The sequence below is a fragment of the Trichomycterus rosablanca genome, chromosome 20 (assembly GCF_030014385.1).
Source record: "Trichomycterus rosablanca isolate fTriRos1 chromosome 20, fTriRos1.hap1, whole genome shotgun sequence".
NCBI lineage: Eukaryota > Metazoa > Chordata > Actinopteri > Siluriformes > Trichomycteridae > Trichomycterus > Trichomycterus rosablanca.
The window spans coordinates 10,989,609-11,011,752 of record NC_086007.1 but is presented as its reverse complement, the minus strand read 5'-3'; the positions used below and the strand labels follow the sequence as shown (position 1 = coordinate 11,011,752).

The 22,144-nt window shown below is 36.7% G+C and overlaps 2 protein-coding genes across 2 annotated transcripts in view; one reads left to right on the top strand and one right to left on the bottom strand.

Moving 5' to 3' along the window:
* nova2 (NOVA alternative splicing regulator 2) overlaps window positions 1-22,144 on the top strand; it is a 67,659-nt gene that overhangs the window by 3,156 nt on the left and 42,359 nt on the right. Inside the window, exon 2 of the mRNA XM_063016353.1 lies at window positions 7,285-7,428. Within this exon, the coding sequence (XP_062872423.1) occupies window positions 7,285-7,428 (144 nt within the window). The remainder of the gene's footprint in view (window positions 1-7,284; window positions 7,429-22,144) is intronic.
* Window positions 1-22,144, bottom strand: part of blmh (bleomycin hydrolase) — an 82,837-nt gene that overhangs the window by 51,154 nt on the left and 9,539 nt on the right. The window contains exon 2 of the mRNA XM_063016355.1: window positions 18,098-18,151. The gene's annotated coding sequence lies outside the window, so the exon portion shown is untranslated. The remainder of the gene's footprint in view (window positions 1-18,097; window positions 18,152-22,144) is intronic.

Sequence of the window (22,144 nt, the reverse complement as noted above, 5' to 3'; positions counted from 1 at the left end):
AAACACAGATGTTGGTTCGTTATAGGATAGGCCTCCTTAGGTCAGTCAGTATTTTTATATGTCATGGCTGAATTCAGAATGACACACCGGCTTAATATTTTAATATCCAAAAATGACCTCCTTACATAAAGTTTTTGTGGGTTCAGTGGTTGAATGCAGTACCTTGAAAGCATGCCGTCAAATGAATAAAACAGGAGCAAGTTGTTATTTTATATATGCATTATAATGCATTTGCATTCTTCATTCGTACAAGTAAAATACAAAAAAGTTTCACAGTTTGTACTTACATTAAAAAAGTGAAAATATTATTAACGTAAGTATTAACGTACTGCCCTTCCTACAGAAGTTTCATTAAAAAACCTTTCATGCATAATAAGAGTAGTGCTATTTCAGCTCCATCACCACTATAAAGCTGCTCTACGTTTCTATGAGCTCTAATATATAACATCATATATAAAGTGCAATTTTGTAAATGGAAGCATTGGCACAGGGACGGTCTTGAAGAGGTTGTTAAAGTGGGGCTGGTGTCCTTGGTGAGTAGTGCGAGGAGACGGTGACCCTTTTACTGAAAGTGGGCCAGTGAAAGTGTGTCTGTCAGATAGAGAGAGAGCCACTTGGGAGGATAGAAGGAGGCTAGAGCTGATGGCACAGGAAATGTATTGTTGTATAGTCAGTCTATAAAGCGACATTTCTTTGTGATATTGATTTATTCGTCAGTGCGGCTCCATCCGATTTTACTTATCGTTGGAAAAGGAAGGGGTGTATTTTGCTAGTGACAGGGTACGACTGAAGAGCTGAGGAGCTCTCTGAAAAGATCTTACATAAACATGATTTGCCAGCTGTGTTTGAAGATTTTCTCCAGCCCACTAAGACATTTACATGGAGGACAAATAGCTGCTTCCTTACTGTATAGCTGCTCCATTCAAACCCAACTGACAGGGCTGTATAGTAATTCTAATACAGCTGCGTTTGTAACCAGCCCCCGATTAACTAGCATGGCTTGCTGCAAATATAAATTTACGGAGCCATCCATTCTCCTCACATTCTGTTTGTTCAAATTCTGTCCTCACATGTCCTTCATCATCTGTTCACCATGGTGCCCATTGATTAACCGTGTAACCATGTTGTGTACTAATGACGTACGATTGATTTTAACGTAAAGGGGGCGCTGCCTTCTTTCCTCTATATTTTTGAAAGCACTGCGTCAAAGATAAAAAAAATCTCTGCCAGGGCGGGGGGGCTTTTGGGTGGGACGCCCTGATGAAAGGGCCCGGGATTGGACAAGGAGCTTGCCTCAATGTGCCTGTCTGTGCCAGAATGGAGTACCATGCTCAATTATTATAGATGAGAACAATGAAAGGGGTGACAAAAAAAGATCAGTAGCCTCTTCATGTGCAGAGCATTCGGTCCCATCTAAAAGCATCTAAAACAAAAGATTTAGCGAGAGCCAGGTACATTTTCCTTTAGATCGATTGGTTTATAAGGCAGCTGTGTGTAATAACATTGGTTCTGAATTGTTGGGCTAGATGCAATGAAACGAATGCATGATCTTTTTGTAGTAACTTTTGTAGTATATTTACAATAAACAACAAGTTCTAGCATAGATACTAATATAAACCTGCCCCACTAGTATCCAGATGTTGGCCCACACTGATTCCCACACAATATCCTAGGATTTGAACCTTTAATCCTCAGGCTGATGTTGCATTTTATGGGCATCCAATCTCTTGAGAGCTCCTAGCAACCAATGACTTTGTTTATGCATGCCAACTTTTACCCGATACTCATTTGGTACATTCATTCATTCATTGTCTGTTTTACCACAGCTTAATCTTACTCATGGTTGCAGTGAGTCTGATTCATTGGGCAAAAGACACACTCTCACACACACTTTCAACTCATTTTAATTAAACTCACTTAATGAAACATATTTCTGGCTTAACTATATGTCTTTGAACTTGTGGGAAGGGAACCCAGATGGAACCCACATGGACACTGGGAGAACATGCAAACTCCACAAAGAAATAACCCTAACAGCTCTGGTAGGGAATCAAACCCAGGCCCTTCTTCCAGTGAGGCGATGACACTACCCATTGTGCCACTGTGCTGCCCCAATTTGGTACAATATGATCAAAAATGTGTGGACACATTCAGTATAAGCAGCAATCAGTGCAGTGTATACATTAAGGCAGACATGAAGAAAGTCAGTAATAGCTTAGTATTGGACTAGTATTTAGGAAATTGTGGTTTAACCACCACCCTACCACTGCCAAGTTGCCTTTTTTTGGGTTTAACACTTAGCCTCTGATTATGCTGGTTTGGAACAGGGGAACTCTGGTTGCCTGTGGTAACTGTGGTCAATTAGAGATATCATTGTGTGTTGCCAGATATTAAGGCTACCTGGAAATACCCTGGGAAATCTGAAGAGGTGTAATACTGGACTGAATGATTTTCCACAATGGGATCTAGCTTCTGTTGAACTACTTGCTATACTGGCATGCAGTGCAGCATGAACCAACGTTTTTAAGCAGCCACTGGCTTTGGTTTAACACACCTGTTGGAAACTGTGGTATGCAATACACACGGTAAATCTGCAATCACCTCACATCTGGCATTAATGTTTAATTTATTAAGGCTGTAGCTCCTGGTATTGTCAACTAATTGTTAAACAGTCAACCATTAAACCAGAAAAAGTTTATTTCAATTAAAAAAATATTGGTGTCAGAATAAGTTTATGGTGTAAAGGACATTGGTATGGCTCTTATAGCATATTGCAGTATAGCCACTACCAAACAATTGAATACAGAATAAACATTTAAATAAACAAATTTAATCTGAGTGATTTTAGGGTACTGTAGCTTGTGTTCTATGTTCACATTGTTGCATCAGTCATCATTACGTCATTACATTTTAAAATCATCAATCAACCTTGATATTATTTTTTGTACGTATATCAATACACAGATGTTTTCAATAATATTCTGTGTATTGAACACCCTTAATTCAATGGTTCTGGATATAATTACTGTAGAATAAATCATCAGTTATATAATGACATTGTAAAAATCTAAGACTAAAAGACTAATAGATAAAATAATGCCTAATCAATAAAATAAAAAATGCATTTGCATTATATGAATAAAAAAGCACACAATGCCTTCTTAATATTCTCTGGAAGATTCTTTTGTAATGATTTTTAATCCTGAATCTCCAACTCTTTAAATTATGGCGTGTGGGCAGCACAGTGGTGCAATGGGTAGTCGCCTCACAGCAATAATGGCCTGGGTTTGCTTCCCTTACCTGGACAGCCAGGTACCTTTCTGTGTGGGATGTTTAGGATGTTCCCTGCCTTTCACCCAATGAATTTCACCCGTTGTGACCCTGACCAGAATAAAGTGGTAGTAAAACAGACATTAAAAGAATTAATGAATGATATAATAAGGTTAAAACAGGGTTATAATTGTATAGTTGCAGGATTTTAGAATTCTAGAATTTTTAGGATTATGAAACCAAACATCCACACTAATGACAACAATTTTTCTTTAGTTATGATCAATGTCAATAATTTGTAGAAAACATTGCCAGACAAGAATAATGTCAGAGGTGGCAGATTTTTGTAACACCTTCTTTTTCTTACAGCACATCTCCAAGCTGTAACCAGTGCACTAGAAATCCATGAGTCCAATAGTGGGTGAACAGGAATGAACCAACAGCAAGGAATGAGACAAGAACACTTGAAAAGACAGAAAACACATTATTTATGAAGCCTGCCACACTAATCTGGGTTGGTTAAAATTAGAGAGATTAAAGAGGACGGATCTGTAGGGAATCTGAATCATTGCAAAAGCTACTTTATTGTGTAGCATACATGAATGTGATATTAGATATGCTTAGGTTAACAAAATCCAGCCTGCAAATATTCGTGTATGTTTGGTTGGTGTGTGTTGCTTTTATTTTTGATTTAGTGTTATAATCACAGTGAAATAATTCCAGGACAGTGATACCTTCATTTTTCTTTGGCTGGACTAAGCTTCTCATTTCGATACTGTAGGCAGTGTAGTGATCGTAATGAGATTACCACAAGACAATTGGATAATTAAGAGACTGTTAATCCTACCCAACTATTTATTCAGACGCTACACACAGATCCTGCATCTGAATCTAGAATCCTGCTCTTCCTCAATCTCATCAGAATGATGCAATCTCTTTCTTTCTGATGCCAACATAGCTTGTGTAGTATTATTTTGTGGATTATTTTCACAGCCAAACACACCAAGCTCATTTTTTTATTGTTAACTGCACACTGTTTCTTCAGCTGTGTGTGAAAATTGATTGCGTCTTTACCACTTACAATTATTCATGCCAGCAGAAATTGGCTGGTAGATGGTGTACATTTGTTTGCCCAACCAAATGCCTGCAGATGATAAATAACCTTTCCAGAACACCAATCCAATCAAAAGCAGGCGTCTTTCGGGAGCCGGAACTCATATTGGGTGCGTACACAAGCTGCTGAGGTGGTTAAATACAATGTGAAATTAAAGTCAGAGAAGCCAGGCAGTAAATAAAGTGGTTCTGCTGACCTGGATAAGGAACACGGTTGAGCTTTGCCCTACACATATCAGCAGAAACATTTTAGGCTAAAATGTCCAACTTTTTCTACTCTTCATAAATGCATTATGTTTAGAGTTTAATAAAGAAATGATGCCATTGTTTGTCTTTAATGATTAGTGTTTGGTATCTGACACATTTTCACACATGTTTAATATGAATGCTTATCCTCACCAGTTCAAATTTGTGCAAGCTTAAATAATTTTAAATTATGATTATTTATTAAAGTTACATTAAATATGATGTACAAAACCTGTTTCTATTTTAAAGCCCAAATCACTTTTTATTTATATAATTTGATACATAATACACATATCTAATACACATTTTTTACGCATACACCCCACTGAAGTATTAGTCAACAGCATGATTGTCTATGCATAACAACAATGACAACCATAACACAGCCCAATAAAGGATGCTTATCTCTAATTCCTGATTACTAGATTTCATAGAAACTAGTTACTAGATACTACTAGATTTATTTCAAAATGTGAAGCAGAAATGTAGGTGTTTCTAAAGTAAAGGAATGAATAACTGCATACTCAAATGTCACACTGCTTTTGAGATCAAATCACATTTCAACATTTGCAAATCAGAGTACCTAATTTAAAAAGTAAATGCAATGTTCTTTTTAACCAACATCTGTATGAACAACAAGACATGTTTCATTTTCCTTTTTATGCAAACAGCATACATACTGGTTGAAAAGTAAGTTAAATATTTAGTAGTAACCTAATCACTAAAATGTATAGTAATCTGTCAATATTATGACACCCAATATTACCAATATTATTATATTGGTGTACTACAGTACCAGTGTCCCTTAAACCAAACTTTTTCTGATTTTGTTACAGTAACCAAGATTACTCTTAAAGCAGATTAGGCAAAGTATAGAAGCTGATAGTGCTGATTCAGACCCAGTCCCTTAGTCTGTCAGCATTGACAGTGAACCAGTACATACTGTACCTACTAGTAATAGTAAAACGTTTAAATAATGTATATTGGTAAATTATAGTTTCTTTTGAGTTGTAATTAGTATTAGTACAAAACAGCGTAAATGAAAAATAGAATAAAGCAATCAATGGCATGGATTTATAGATACCTTTCTAATAACAGCACTACCTAGAGTACTTCTGCTTATACCACAGCAACCTGCCAACAATTACACTTTTAAATTTTTTTAACTAAAATATGTCATCCCTCTAGTTTATTTTAAAAGTTAACATAGTTTACATCACATTTACACGTGTCATGGTACTTTTTACTTTAGTTATACCAACAGTGGATTCACTTACCAACACTTACCTCCTCCACTTTTTCTGTGACAAAGAATATAAAATAACTATAATAGTAATTATGATTATAATATTAATAATAATAATAATAGCATCTTTGTCAACCAAAGGTTACTGAAACACTTAGACACACAGAACAGAAAAACCTCTAGAAGCTGTAAACGAATGGTTTTAATTAAGTACATTTAAAATATGAGATACACACTTATAAGTTACTCCAAAAAATGTAGTTAATCTTTACCACAAGGTGTTTTTCAAGTAATGGAAACTACAAGCTACAGAGCAAAACTGACTTACCTGATGCAACAACTACTAATGTAGTAAAATCTTTATAACATGAAGCTGTCAAACTATTTTTTTATATAATAATAATAATAGCATCTTTCTTAATCAAAGGTTACCGAAACACTTAGAAACACAGAACAGAAAAACCTCTAGAAGCAGTAGACAGATGGTTTTACCAGTGTTTTGTGAGCTACATTAAAAAGTAGCGAACACAGCTACAAGTTACTCCAAAAAATGTAGTTAACCTTCACCACAACGTGTTCTTTTGAGTAATGTAAACTACAAGCTACATAGCAAAACTGACTTAACTGATGCTGCAGCCACTATTAATGTAACAAAAATCATTATGACATGAAGTCAAAATAGTCAAACTATTTTTTATATATAATAATAATAATAATAATAAAAGTAATACCACCTTGTTAGTGAGACAGCAAGATAATAGCTCTTAAACCTGTCATATACTCATAGCTGCCTATGTCATGTGTTCTAAAAGTCGAATGCCAACTGCATAATTACTGACATGACGAATTCACTTCTCAAGCCAGTCTTGAAGCCAGACACACCAGATAAGCAATCTCAGTCAGAAGTAATAGCATTACACTTATTGTTACTCCAACCATTTTATTTGTTTAGTCTTGGGCTACATTAAATAACACAGAATGTCTGACGAACCAGTGACGAACCCTTGTGAATTAACTAATGCTGTATTAAACAATAACATATGCTTTTGAATATGCGCATTAATTTGTATTTGTAATTTATCCAGAAGTCAGGTTTACTTTGCTGTTTACACTTAATCCGAGTTTTAAACAAGTAACATTAATAAATCATGTTGCAGTGCCATTATTTTTATTTTTGAATCATTAGCTTGTTTTTGACATTTGTAAAGAATGACAGATTAGATTTTGAATGAAGAAACTCAAACATCTGGTGTTTTTTACTGGCTGAAAAATATTCAGCCAAGTCTGTGTGGATGTGGTAAACATAAAAACTAATGGTGTTTTAAACTACACAATGCTTTGTTACATTTATAAGTCCACATAATACACGCTATTTCTCATTTATTTATGGATTCATTTCTTTTTTGCAGAAGAGGGAGAGTACTTCTTGAAGGTGCTGATTCCCAGCTACGCAGCAGGATCCATTATAGGCAAGGGTGGTCAGACTATTGTGCAGCTACAAAAAGAGACAGGTGCCACCATCAAGCTGTCCAAATCCAAAGACTTCTACCCAGGTGAGTCTACAGATATAACAAAGCCCCAGCCAGCCATTCCACTTTCCAAGATTTCCATTGCCTGTTAATTCTTATTGCAGATGTTTCACCTTCCACACACTCTCGCCTGTTGTACGAAATACACTGTGAATATTACATCGGCCTGTTGATTTTGTTTTAATTGTATTCCATAAATGTTGTCTTTACTAAGGTGCTACAATGCCCTTTTATTCCGTAAGCATTGAGCCTTATGCTCAATGAAAATCATATGAGAGAGACGTCATGTTTGGCAAGTGGCCACCACACATGGCCTTTATCAAGGATCAGATTGCACAGCGTGGCAGATCAAGACAGGACAAGCCGAGGATACAGAGTATAGTAAACAGGGGGAACCGAGTTACAGAACGTACACGATTGTCTCATTTTATGTCCTGGGTGGTTATGTCATGTAGGTTTTGTAATCAGTGAACACATTTGTTCTATTATGTGACAAAACCATTGGCAGAGTAAATTATTAATAGCAGGAGGCTTTAGGGTCCTGCTTAAAAGAGCTTTGTGGGACTTGCTCATCCTGCTATAGTTGGCATGACCAACAGGACAGTGGCCTTTTCACAGAGCAGATGCCAGATGCGAGATACACCATATGGCCATATGTATTTGGACACTTGACCATGAGCTTGTTGGACACCCCATTTTAAAAATAAATAGTATTAAAATAGAGTGACCTCTGTGTGATCTGATTTAGCTATAACAGCCGCTTCTCACAAGATGCCCATTCCGTCAAGAGTATTTGTATGGTTGGTCAAGAAAGCCTGAACTGATGTTCCAGCTCATTCCAAAGCTGCTCAGTAGGGCTGAGGTCAGGGCTCTGTGCAGGCAGGAGTTTCTTTAAACCAAGCTATTCTTCATGTCCTGCTTTGTGCACAGGAACACAGCCATTCTGGAACAGGAAAGGGCCCTCCCTTAATTCCCTGACATAACAGCCTGAACTATTCTGAATGAAAATATAGTTGTTAGGATTTCCTTTCATTCAACACCAGGAGCATTATTAAAGTTCAGGACTGATGTTGGGTAATAAGGCCTCTCTTATTACACAGTTGGTATTCCAACTTGTCCCAAATGTGTAGGATAGAGTTGAGGTCAGGACAGTCAAATTCTTCCAGAGCAACCTTTGAAGCAAACAATTATCTGAAATGTCATTGTATGCTGGATCAGATTTCCAATCACAAAGTACACATTGAACTGAGCCTAGCCAATATTTTTCCTTTACCAGGCTGGATGGAGAAGGAACTCAGACAGGTATAGTTCTTAAGGCATTTGCCCAGCTTAGAGTCATCCAGCAAACTGCCATATAATAAAAATGTGTATTCATTTAGTCAAATGATCATGCTTCACACCACTTTACTAAACACCTGGCATTGTCCATTGCTTTTCTGTGGCTTTTTAGTGAAGGAAGCTCCAAACAAACAGTACTTTTTAAACAAACAGTGATGTTGCTCCCAAAATAAGTTGGAACCTGGTCTTCAGAGCTGCAACCAAGCACAGACACCTTTCAAGATTTTACATAGGTGGCATCCTCTCACAATGCACACATACAAGTTTAGCTTATCAGAATTGTGCCTGGCTGTATGTTTGATTTTCTGGTGGGCGAAAACCAGCCAAAAACTCTGGTGCACTCGTGCATTGCAAAAAACTGAGAAGCAAAAGCAAGCATTTCAGTCTAAGATGGACACATCAGTGCTGTGTTGGTTTGCTGGACTGGATTGTAGTGTTGTGGTTGGTTGAAGGGGGGTCTTTCTCTGCAGTAAATCGGGCATCTGTATGGAAATGAGCCGGAGCTTTTGCTTGGATACTAATCAAAAGATCCACCTGCTGTGCTGCCTCCAGAGTGGGTGGATGGGGGAGGTGGAGGTTTTTTTTTGTTTGGGAGCTGTGCCTAGCATTTTTAATTCAGGCTGATTTAAAATCCCTCAACTGTCGGAAGGGCCGATACCCTCCACCACAGTCTCTTGCTTCATCTTGGCTAAGTGCACTAGCAGCATTTAATTTAGAGGCAATTAGCTGGCCATAGCAGTATTGGTCAGAGACTGGCCGGCATTCATTATTGCAGAGTAAAAGATTTATTAGATGCCTTCACCCAGAATATAGGGTCACGCTAGGTTTAGTGGAAAATCACAGCCGTGTTGTACAGTGACCTTCATCTAGAGTACTCACCGTGGACTTAATGTGGCCAAAAAGTAACCTCATTTCACAGAGCTGCACGATACAGCCAGAAATATTTTGGCGATGATGAACAGCAAGATGTAGACATTACTGTCCACCAGAGACTGGATGATAATGTCTAAGAGGTCATTTAACAAAGTAATGAGGCCACTGTTACATTACCGGGGTATTTTACTATTTCAACCACCGACCAATTTAATTATATGAATGTCTTAAATGACAAAGATCTACATAAACATAGAACTAACAGTCTATTAAACATGACACCTCCTGTCTTATTTTACATAATTTGCTCCTGAAGAGCCTCTCAGTTACTGTATGAATGACAGGTTTGGATCAGTATCAGAGCTCTGACATAGGAATTGGATTTTGTATGTGTACAGAATGGCTGGGATTTAGTTTTTCAGTTCAGTGCATTGACAATTCAGAGCGTCAATCTTAAAAGAAGTTGATTCTAGACTTAGATTTACTGCTTTAAGCAATATTTCTCACAATAAACCAACAGAACTTTACTTACTCGTACCAGTGTACAATGTAGCGTGTTGTACGTCTGTTTTCCGAACTTCACATCTGTTTACTTCAGGCTAGCGCCTGCTACACATCTAATCATCTAATCACCTCACCTATTCTAGTACTTTCCACATTTTTGTACAGAGTGTTACTTATATTAAGTGTTCTGTTCAGTGCATTTTATAGTGTACATTGTTGTACATAGTGTTTTAGATGTTTAACTGTTATTTAGCAATTTTATTCCAGAAGTGACAGCTCACTCAGTGTAGCACCAGTGCTAACAAATGAACCATAATTTTGGCTCTTTCTTTATACATGGTGCTTGCCGAAAATAAAAGTTAGCAATGTTTACCATATAGAAAAAGCAAGTAGTAAAGGTCCAACCTTATTGTTAGAGAAGGGCTTTAAATTGTATGTATTTAGCTATGTCTTACAATTGTGAGTAGCTTAAAAAGTTCCCCAGATTCACCAGTGTTTCATTAGCTACTACAAGCATATTACTTATAAACACTGACATGATAAAATGCATTCATTTGATCAAGTTTGCTGGGCTTTATTTACATTATTATATTTACAAGTATAACGTTACTGGTGTTGTTACTGGTGTGATCAGGTACCAAAAAAACATGGCAAGTCATCATTTTTCCTGTTGCCAACTTGCCTAGCTAGCTAGCATGACTGGCTAACATTGCATATATGTATTAGTGTATAAGTGTATAAAACATCAATGAAACAACTAAAACTTTATATACAATATCTAAATAAAAATAGTGAACAAAAATGTAGAAACTACTGAAACAGGTGAGGAAATCTAAATGTGTAGCAGGCACTAGCTGGAAGTAGTACAGAAAGTGGACATTACATTGAGTTTGTTTGTTTGTTTATTAGGATTTTAACATCTTGTTTTACACTTTTGGTTACATTCATGACAGCAACGGTAGTTACTCATTACACAAGATTCATCACTTCTCAAGGTTATATCGAACACAGTCATGGACAGTTTAGTGTCTCCAGTTCACCTCACTTGCATGTCTTTGGACTGTGGGACGAAACCGGAGCACTCGGAGGAAACCCACGCAGAGACGGGGAGAACATGCAAACTCCACACAGAAAGGACCCAGACCGCCCCACCTGGGCATCGAACCCAGGACCTTCTTGCTGTGAGGCGACAGTGCTACCCACCTAGCCACCGTGCCGCCCCACTTTACATTGAGCAAGAGGTCTGTAGCAAAGTTATAAAAGTGAAATGAAAGTTGTTTTGTTTCAAATATTAATATACTGGATAAATAAATGGATGAATATTGGGAGATGGTGCAGAGGGTGAGTGAGCGAGTAAAAAATAGAGTGATTCTTACTCATGCTGGATACCCAGGTGTTGCCACTCATGTCAGGCATGAGTAGGAGTTGATTAGCTTCTGGTCTACATAATGATTGCCATTTTTTCCCAGCATGTCACCACAGACATTCAGGAAATCTTTATAGACTGATGTTTATAGATTGGTGTTTACTGATTTTTTAGTGGTTTTAATTGACATATTCACTTAATTTTAAAGGCACCTTTTTTGGTAAATTTAGATCACACATCACCATCAATTCCAAACTGTTTCCAGACTTTTGGCTCTAAGAGAAATCATCTGTCAGAAGTTACTTTCCTAGCAAGGTTAGCTCACTTAGCATGTTTGTCTCGCTTTCTGCGGTGAACAGAAAAGCTAGAGCATAAACAACATGTACTTGCTGTCAGGAAATGTTATATATTGCTGTTACTGTTATAAATATTTGTGAAAGCTTATAGTATGCAAGTATGTGAAGCTGACTGATCAAGCCTATTTAAAAAAAAAAAAAAAAAAAATTTATATATATATATATATACTGTTATTCTTCGTCATTATCCACTCGTCTTTGGAGTAGTATGCTGCAGATACACTCTTATATTACAAATCAGAACAAAAGCACACCGGCGTACTATTAACACTATTAAATGTTACAGTGCTGATTTAGAAAAAAGCTATTATTAGTATCCTTGCTTTTCGACTGATGAATGGCATTGTTAAAACACTTTGCTGAGGTAAAACTTTTTGTAGCATTTGTATAATCCAGGCAGACTTATTTGATCTAACCAGAAAGTTCTGGGTCATTAGAAATAAATGAGTCACAATATTAAAGCTTAGTCCTAATCCTGCACTGCGATTTCACTCCCCCACAGTATTATAAACATTGTTGATTTCTCATCTGTAATCTTCTTAAAGCCAAAGCTGTCTGACTGAAACAGCAAAAGCCACAAAGTTGTTGCATCTGTGACTAGAGTTCCTCAATCATCATTAGATGTTATTAGTTTCTTAAAAGGATCATTCATTCAGTAACTAGGATTCTTATCAGCCTGAAAAATCTGACGCTATTGATTAGTACACAGAAGAACATGGATACCCAAACACATCCATGCCCATCCATGGTTATGTCTATCTACACTGCTCCTACAAACTCCACCCTTCTAGAAAGGCTTTCAACTAGATTAACAGGACTAGATATTTACCTCTATTACTCTATAAGACCAGTGCTGTGTGGCTTATAGATGGATGGATAGATAGATATGTACATGTATAAATATAAAACAGTAATATAGATTATTATAACCTATACAGAGACCTGACTCCAAAACCATCATTAGATGTTTCCCCCTTACTTCCCCTTACATACATTTATATATATTTGTATATACAAGGGTTCTTCACTTTTTAAATTCTATTTATTAAGAAATTCAACAACAAATTACATCACTTTTCTACATAGTCACCTTCCGATGCATCTTTCCCAGCGTCGTACCAACTTTTTAATGCCACTGATGCACTGCTGCTTTTACATTATCATCACATGAAAATCTTCTTCCCTTTAAAGCTTCTTTGAGCGGTCCAAAAAGGTGGAAATCAGATGGCGCTAAGTTATAAGCTCTCTCTCAGTTTCTCAGATGTGATCAATTACTACTCCTCCCACCCTCACTGTTTCAAACCAAATATAAAAGTGCGGAAACTTTTTGAAGATCTCTCATATATATATATATATATATATATATATATATATATATATTAGGGCTGTCAAACGATTAAAATTTTTAATCGCGATTCATCTCAGAATTTCATATAGTTAATCGCGATTAATCGCATTAAAAAAATCTGTGTAAATGTTATAGAAAACAAGGATTTTTAAGTGAAATGTTACAATTACAATGCTGAACACATTTTATGCTAAATGTACTGATGTTAAAAACTGCTGGGACAAGAGAAAACTGTAAGGGAGTTTTATTCACTCACATACTAGGCAGTAATACTATCCAGTGGTTTAATGGACGTTTCTACACGAACTGAGTGTGTTTTGACTAGGGTGGCCAGATTCATAGTAACAAAAAGGAGGACATTACACCCCAAAAAGCCGGACATCACATTAGGAACAGGGGGACATGCTACTGCAACACACAGAATGAATCCAGCCACCATTCAACCACCCAATCACAGACTAGCATTTAGAGGGCGGACCTTCTCCGATTGGCCAGTGGTAGCGCTGTAAGCAGTGAAATGAGGCTGTTAAACCAATGAAATACAAAGCATTTGTTTTGACATGTACCTGAGCCAATGGTAAATAATATTGATCAAAAATGAAACCAGTTCACTCCAAAAGGAGGATTTTGAAGTATCCGTCCTAGCGTTACGTGAATGGAGGACTGGCAGCTTCTTTATTATGCAAGTGCATTACTACGACACTACGACGCTCGGTTACATTATGTGGCAAGTCCGACATTAAAACGTTTGTTCTACCAGTCAAGTCTCAACATGAACTAGAATTTGCGTTAATGGCACTATTTTTTATAATCGCGTTAAATTGAGAATGCGTTAATGCGTTATTATCGCGTTAACTTCGACAGCCCTAATATATATATATATATATATATATATATATATATATATATATTATATGTTTGCATGCTGTAGCCTCAATGTCAATCTGTAAAAACAGCCTTTCCCCTTTCCCCAAACTACACTGTGCTTTATGCCACTCTTGTCAGCATTTGGTATTGCACATGGTAAGCTTCCTAACATGTATTTTAGTGTTTTTTTCAATGACTCTGCTTCCAGAAGCAGTTTGTAACTCAGTAGTGAAAACATGCTACACCCACTGTATGACCTTGTGAGGTCTACCATTTTAAGGCTGAGCTGTCATTGCTCCTAGATGTATAACTGATTTATGCACCTTTTAACAATACTATATATGTGGCTGAATTTGTACAGGTGTCTACATACTTTTGGTCTTATGAAGTACCTTCTTTTTATACATTTAGTTCCTAAGTCAGTTGTACAATGCACCCAGACAAATAAATTAAACACGGGCAATCTAAATGAGGCCAAGGTGATTAAATAAGCCCGGCTAATTAGATTTTACAGTTGAACCATGATGAGACTTTTAAATTGCCTGTCATATTTTTTTATTGGAAAAATAAAGCCCGTTTAAGCCCCTTTAATGTGTGTTGTCTGTAAATTCCAAAAATAATGTGGCATATGCAGGCGTCTCACTCATTTGCTATTATTGTTGTACGGGTGTGTAAGAGCCACATTGTTCGAGGACTCGTCAGAGAGCACGTGGGGCCTGGCCAAATGTCTGCCGATGAAGGCGCTGGAGGAGAAACGAGATTCCATTAGTCTCCCTGTGGCTTTGTTTTCTTTTCCATGCTTATGACGTCACACTCATTGGCTGCTATCTCAGTCATGCCCTCAGTGCCAGTCTGTGCCTGCAACCCCCATGTTTAGGCAGTCAAGCTCTTCTTATAGATAAGACTAGACAGTTAGTGGTCAGTGGTAGGCCTAGACAAGGATGTCATAGAGGTCCCGTTTACACATGCTCATTTCATATGCCTCGAATCATGATCTGTTCAGATAGAGATGATGTCCATACAATGTAGGAAGAGATTTACTCAAAATAGGGTCATAATAATAAATATAATTATTTAAAACACTTAAGAAAAGTATCTGAAATGAATTTTAGCTTGTAATGTTGGATCACAATTTTTAACAAAATACTATTTTTAATTTCTTAGTTTTTTTTACCCAATACCCAATACTTACCTGTTTAATTCCATAATATCAACAAAACTTCATCTCTAACTTTGGTAAACAACTGAAATCTACAAAATGTATGTTACAGAAATAGGCTTAACATTTGATTCATTACTTTACATCAATATTTTCAATACACTGAGAAACATTTTGTACCTTTTCTCTTGGGTAACAGCACAGTGTTTAGCTTTAATGCAAATCCTACTATAATATTTACATAAGTGTAGATGTCAGTTACTTTAGCATATATACTGGGTATACTCTGACTGTATGTTCTTAATGGTGAATAGTAGAGATGACGTGCAAACCCACATCCATGGTGGGATACAGCCTATTGCATGATTGGCTGTGTCCCAGACTGCATCTTACATGCTACATGGTGTGTAACTATACTAATATATAGGGCCCTACTAAATCCACGGGAAAATGTGCTTAATACATGAACTTAGTTTTTAAAAAATCACAGATTTTATGGATTTTAGAAGAAAAGTGCCTCATTTCACGGGAGTCATTAAATGACACTCATAAATTGAATGATGTCTGTGCTTCGACACCCCCACCTGTGCATCCACATAATCGGTTGGGAGTTTTCCAAACACACTTACCCGGGTAGTGATTTTAGCTGCTTTAGACTTGGAAATTTTGGACATTTTGTCTAACTGATTGCTTGTGTAACCGATTGTCTTTAGAGTTTGCTGAGTTTATAAAGAAAGAAATTAACTATACATAGACAAACTATCAGGAGCATAATACTTTACTGGCTTGTTCTTTTAAGCACAGACTACAGAGAGATGATCACGTGTGTAGAGAAGCACACTTTTCCACTAACTACGGAATTCCCAAAAAGACAAAATGTACTTAATATGTAAACACATACATCAAACATTGTCAGGACACTACACCACAGGAAATTAATTATGATGCCATATGATTCCGTATGATTGCTAGGACCGCCTCATATTGCACAAATCTTACATTTTTAATTTGACAGCAAATTGCAAATTTGCTCATTTCATGGGAAAAGGCTTGTTTCACGGTCCGTGATGCGATTTTCATGGCCGGAAATTAATAGCCTTACTAATACAATTTAGTATATTAGTACTTAGATTAGTAACTGCCTTATATTAGGTACTGCATATATCCTTAAGTACAGTGCATGTGTCAATCACAAATTTGGCTATTGTAAAATAGTGCATGTGGTTAAAATCCAAATCTAAATACAGGACACACAAGAACACCAGGTGTGAATTTGGTCATAGACTAACATGTTATGTGGATAGCCTCGCATGTTTTAAAATAGGTATCACAATATATCATTTTTTAAAACTAACAAGAAGAAAACAATGTAGGTTTATTTTATATATGTATTTATTTATTTTACTACTTTACTTCCAGAGTACTCAGTAAACTAAATTATTCATTATTATTATTGACTCATCACTCATGCCTTTCTTCCTTAAACAGGTCTCTTCATTTAGGCTTGTGAACTGTATTAACCTTATGCATAGGTGACCACTTTAACATTTATTGTCCTTAGTTAAGGTCTCTGCCCACCCTCCACTTAAGATCTCATGGGTGCTGCACTTTTCAGGCCCAACATGGAGCCTTTTAGTCGATTAAAATGAAAAGCCCTGATGGGACCTGCCATAAATACAAGGATGCAGAAATGAGACAGTAGATCAATTGTGGACGTTAGAGTGATGCCTCCCCTCCCACACGCATTCGCTCACCAGCCAGCTCAAAGCATCCCCTACGTGCCCACAATACAAATAGTATTGATCCATCCTGCGCCACTTGCTTTTTAAATGAAATTGTGGTTAAATGCAGCAATTGGGGGGGAACAGAGAAAGAAAGCAATTCACTCCCCGGGTCTTTCCTTTCCTTTTTTCAGTTTTAATCTTTCTCATCTGCAGGTGCTCTGGCTGTGTCATTTTTATAATTCACACCGTGGTATTTCCAGCCTTGGCTATAGTTTATTTTTTGTTGTATTTCTTGTAAATTTCCATGTATTACTTTTCTTGTAAATGTATCCTCAGCTGACTGTGACTTTCCCCACTTTAAAATGCTTTTTAAATTAAAGCACAATATTTCTTATGCTTTAAAGTAAAACAAAACAAACTAAATAAAATAATTAAATACAAATTAGAATAAAATAAATAAAATTAAAAGGGTTATGTAGTTTTTCATGGCTGACTAATGTAAAAAAAAATGCCATTAATTACAATAATAACAACAGTAATGTATTAAGAATATTTTTTCTCACACTGTTCATAACTGTTATAGGGCTCTTGTAGCACTCCGTGCCTTTTTAAAATAAAATTATTTTACTAAATCATTTTATTTTAAAAGAAGGAGCTGTGTTCAATCCTCATCTATCAGGATGAGTTTTATTCCATTTTTTTGTGATTATTCCTAATAAATAAAGCAAGTGACATCAGAACACATCGAGCTTTACTTTAGATGCTAATAATATAATAACAAAATAGGTAGATATGCACACAGTTATCAAGTGTAACTATCATGCAGTAAGATTTCCCAATAAATGTGTTTAAAATGGCGCCCACGTGGAACAGCGGGATATTCCGCTAGCACACCAGCGCTGAGATTCTGAACTTCTTGGCTGGGTGCCATCTAGCAGACATAATTGGCAGTGCCTGCAGCAGACATGTTTCTGCTAGGGCGGGATGACCGGACTATGTGGGTGGGATGACCGGACTATGTGGGTGGGGTCTTTTAACGTTGTCTAAGGACCCTGATTGGCAGATAGAGAGGCACCCGTGCAAAGTGCATAGGTGAAAAAGGGTTCCGGCTAAGGGCTGCGCTTGGGTCGGAGGAGGGGTAAGCAGCTATATACTTACCTCGACAGCAATCAGGGATCCCCCAGCAGCGGAAGACAAATTGACTACGATTAACTGTAAAAAAAAGCATAAATAAAATAGAAAAATAAATGTGTAATATATGATTTTCAATTTCCTTACAATATAAAATTCATGCTGCCTTTTTACTGTATGGCATAATGTGATTCTTTAATTGTGTTCTTAAAGTTAGTTTCTATTGCCAGTTGACTTACTTTACACCATCTGTGAGTACCCCAGCTAAATTTGGTAGGGAACCAAGCGTAGCAAGCAGTTACAGCTGTGCATAGCTAGTAATTACAGTCTCAATTACTTTTTTTTGGAAACTCAGGTCAAGTTACAATATTCTCACAATATTTAACAATTAATTTGATAATTAATTGAAATGATGTTGCCTGACTGCTGAAATGTAGCATCGTTCAGTCATAAAGAATATGTCAAATCTTAAAGTCTTCTTTTTTACTATGTTTACACAACAATAAGTTAAAACATTATGATGTTGTAGAACCTATGTGGTATACTGTGTGCTCAGTGATTTAGCAACAGAAATCATTTAATTGCATTATTTTCTCTGTGTTTTTTCCATCACCTTTTTAATTAAAAGTAAAAGATTACTACAGTCAGTGATTAGTAGGGTCTGAATAAGGGTAGTAATGGCACCAGTAATACAACCGATGTTTTCACTTCTTCCCTTTTATTTGATATTATATGATGGGGAATGGACATTATCTGGTGTTAGTAAACAGGGCGGCATCATTAAATGAGGCACCAAACAGGCTAAAGTTAAAAAGCACTGAGGCTTAGAATGCGCTATGTTTTTGGTGGGAGGATGGGGAGCTGCAATCAGCAGGGGGTCTTAGATTGTGAGCCAATTTTATGTGTGGAGTTTCAAAAATATGAGCCTCAATCCGTGCTCAGTACACATGCATGACAAAGGATCGGCTTAGCTGCCTGAGGTTGCAGATAACGAGGCCTTTACTATAAGCTCTGCACATCACCCGTGTCTGTCCGGTGCAAATGTCAACAAATAAATATGATTAATATAAATGCATAATTAGGTAATATTGTAAAAGTAATATAGTGTTTATTACTGATCACAGTTTTAAATGAATGTATTGTGTTTGGAATTTCTATTGTAAGAGAATAACTGAAGGAGGGGAAAGTGACTGAATATCCAGCTGTTTAAATGGTCAGTCATTGGCTAGAACTGTGTAGGACAATAAAGAGCACCGGGCCACTCTTAATGACAATAGACCTTTGGCATCATTGACCGTATAAATTCTAGACAGTGGGGGTGGGGTGAACAGGCGGGCCTCCCATCTGCCCTCAGAGGTGTGTATAATTGAGAAAGAAAGCGAAACAGGCCGAGAGAGAGAGAGAGAGAGAGAGAGAGAGAGAGAGAGACAGGGGGAAGGAGTAAAGGAAAGTGAGAGTAATAATCTGCTCAAACAGAAACTTGAATTCACTTGCATCAGTTCTATATATTTCTGTAGTAAGCAGTCTTTGACAAAGCCAGATATTTCGTACAATTGTGCTGAAGTCTTTAGAAATTACAGTAAGATTACATAACTGATCCAAATGTGGCATTTTCATCTCTTTCTCTGAGCACACATCTGAGAGTTGATGACTGTATCTGCAGGAGAGAGCCACCCACCTCTCTTTGCGGTTTCTGATTAGCTCATCAGTAAATCTGTTCAGCCCCCCGTGTGTTTAGCAAGCAGAAGTTAGATAAATCTAATTTAAGAGTTTTCTTTATTTTTTCTGAGAAAGGCTTATGACTGATGGAGAATGAGTCTAAATCTGATGCTCATTTGTGATGAGATAGAGTTCTCATCTTTGCATAACGTCAATATTAAAATGCATTTAAATTAAACTTAGATATAATTAAATGAACTAGCTGGGTAAGAAGTGCCTAGTAAGCATGCACCGACCACAATGGTCTAAAGATATTGATTATAGGGCCTGTTTGGTTTAATTCTATTAGCCCATTATTTTTAACACTGTTATTATAACTATCTTTTATAAACAATTGTATTACATTTTATTACTAATTTTAGATTATTACAGATCTACAAAGGACAGAGTATGCAATGATGTTTAAGGTTTAACGTGACCTGGCACATTGACAATATAATAAAAAATATATTAAAATGAGTTAGGTTGTTTCATATTAGATCCTGATACTGTACTGATACTACAGAATCTGTCTAAAACAAACTACTGTTTAAATTAGCATATACAAATTTTAATTTCAACTAAAGACGTAGTATTTATTCGTTTCTCTAGGGTTAAACTGATTTTTTTTTATTTATGCAACATTAAAAGCTGTAAAACATATATCAATTGCATATAATTTGTTCTTTATGTTATTTAATAGGAGTAATTACATTAATAACAACCAAGGCATAATTTACTGCTGTCTATTTGTTCTACACATACTACAGCATTATATCTTTTTAATAAACATACACTCCTTAAAAAAATACTTATAAACAATTGAAAAAGGTTAATGTAGATCTTATAGATATGTTATAAATGCTGAGCTCTGTATTTTTTTTTCTGAATTTGCAATCATGAACATTTGTTTATTGGTGCGATTAAATCATGGCAGCTTGACATCCAGATATTGTTTCTCATGTGTCCAGCCTGTGTTACAAGATCTGCATTTATGTGAACCTAAATATTTGAAAAGAATTAAACAAAAACTTCAAATACTGCTTTTAAAATGAATTATTCTGTTACACAATCAGAAGTGTGTATTTAAGTACTACTTAAATACTGTTTAAGTATCAGACACAAAATATTGCCCAAACTTTTAGTCTATTAAAACTTAAATAGTGAAGGTGAAAGTAAAATACATAAAAACAAATCAACAAACCTTGCTAAAAACAAAACTAAAAGTTAAAAGACTGAAACAAAAATAAAATAAAAATTAAGTTAAAAAATTACATACATAGTTAAAAATAAGCAACACTAAATGAAACAAATGTTTCATTTTATTTAATAATATTAAACTAGCCGGAGTATATATATAAATGACCTCCTGGTAGTCCTAACTGATGTTAACACAATCTCATATTTAAATTTTTTGTGTAAATAAATTTATCACACACACACACACACACACAGGGAGATCTGATCCACGTGGCCATGCCGACAATCATCAGGAGGCCTGTCTCAGATTGTGTGCAGTGTGGTAATAAAGATGATTATCAGTACCCCAGTAACGTGCTAAGCATAATCCTGTATAAATGGGATGATTTCATTTTGGGTTTAGATCTGCTGCAGGCTTTTAGAAAGGTCCTGTTTTTTTTTTACCCCTCTTTACACGCCTCTCCTTCCCCCGACACAAAATACGCTCTGTTTGCATGCACACGCTGTCGCCTCGGTGATGCAAACCAAAGTCGCGTCTCCAAAGGCGAGAGTTCCCCCTTTATCCTGCTCATCCCAGAGCTCCATGGTCTCTCTCCTGGACCTGCTCAGTCCCTGTGGGATACGGGTAAGACGGCATGAGCCTGTGTAGCTTGACTGCAGTAGAAAAGCGTGCTCCCGCACTCAGGGCCCATCGTCTTAAAACCAATCAGAGAGCGGCGGGGCTGCCTCCATTTTGAAGTTCATGCCGAGAGGTGGATGATGAAAGGAAGGAGGTAGCCGTGGCTGTCCCGCTGCTTGCGTGCATGATTTAAAAAGAACGAGTACAGCACAATAGGCACTGATGCTGCGACAGGACTGCATGTTGTGCTATCACTTTATTATCAAATATAAGTGCGCAATGAGACTTACACAGCTCTCATAGACAAGTGGTTTTTTTTTTTAACAGCTGGAGTTTACTAATGAAACATTTAGTCCTTGCATTGCTTTTGGTAGAAATGTGCTATCTATCATACACCGATCAACCATAACATCAAAACCACCTCCATTTTATCAGCTCCACTTACCATATAGAAGCACTTTGTAGTTCTACAATTACTGACTGTAGTCCATCTGTTTCTCTGCATGCTTTGTTAGCCCCCTTTCATGCTGTTCTTCAATGGTCAGGACTCTCCCAGG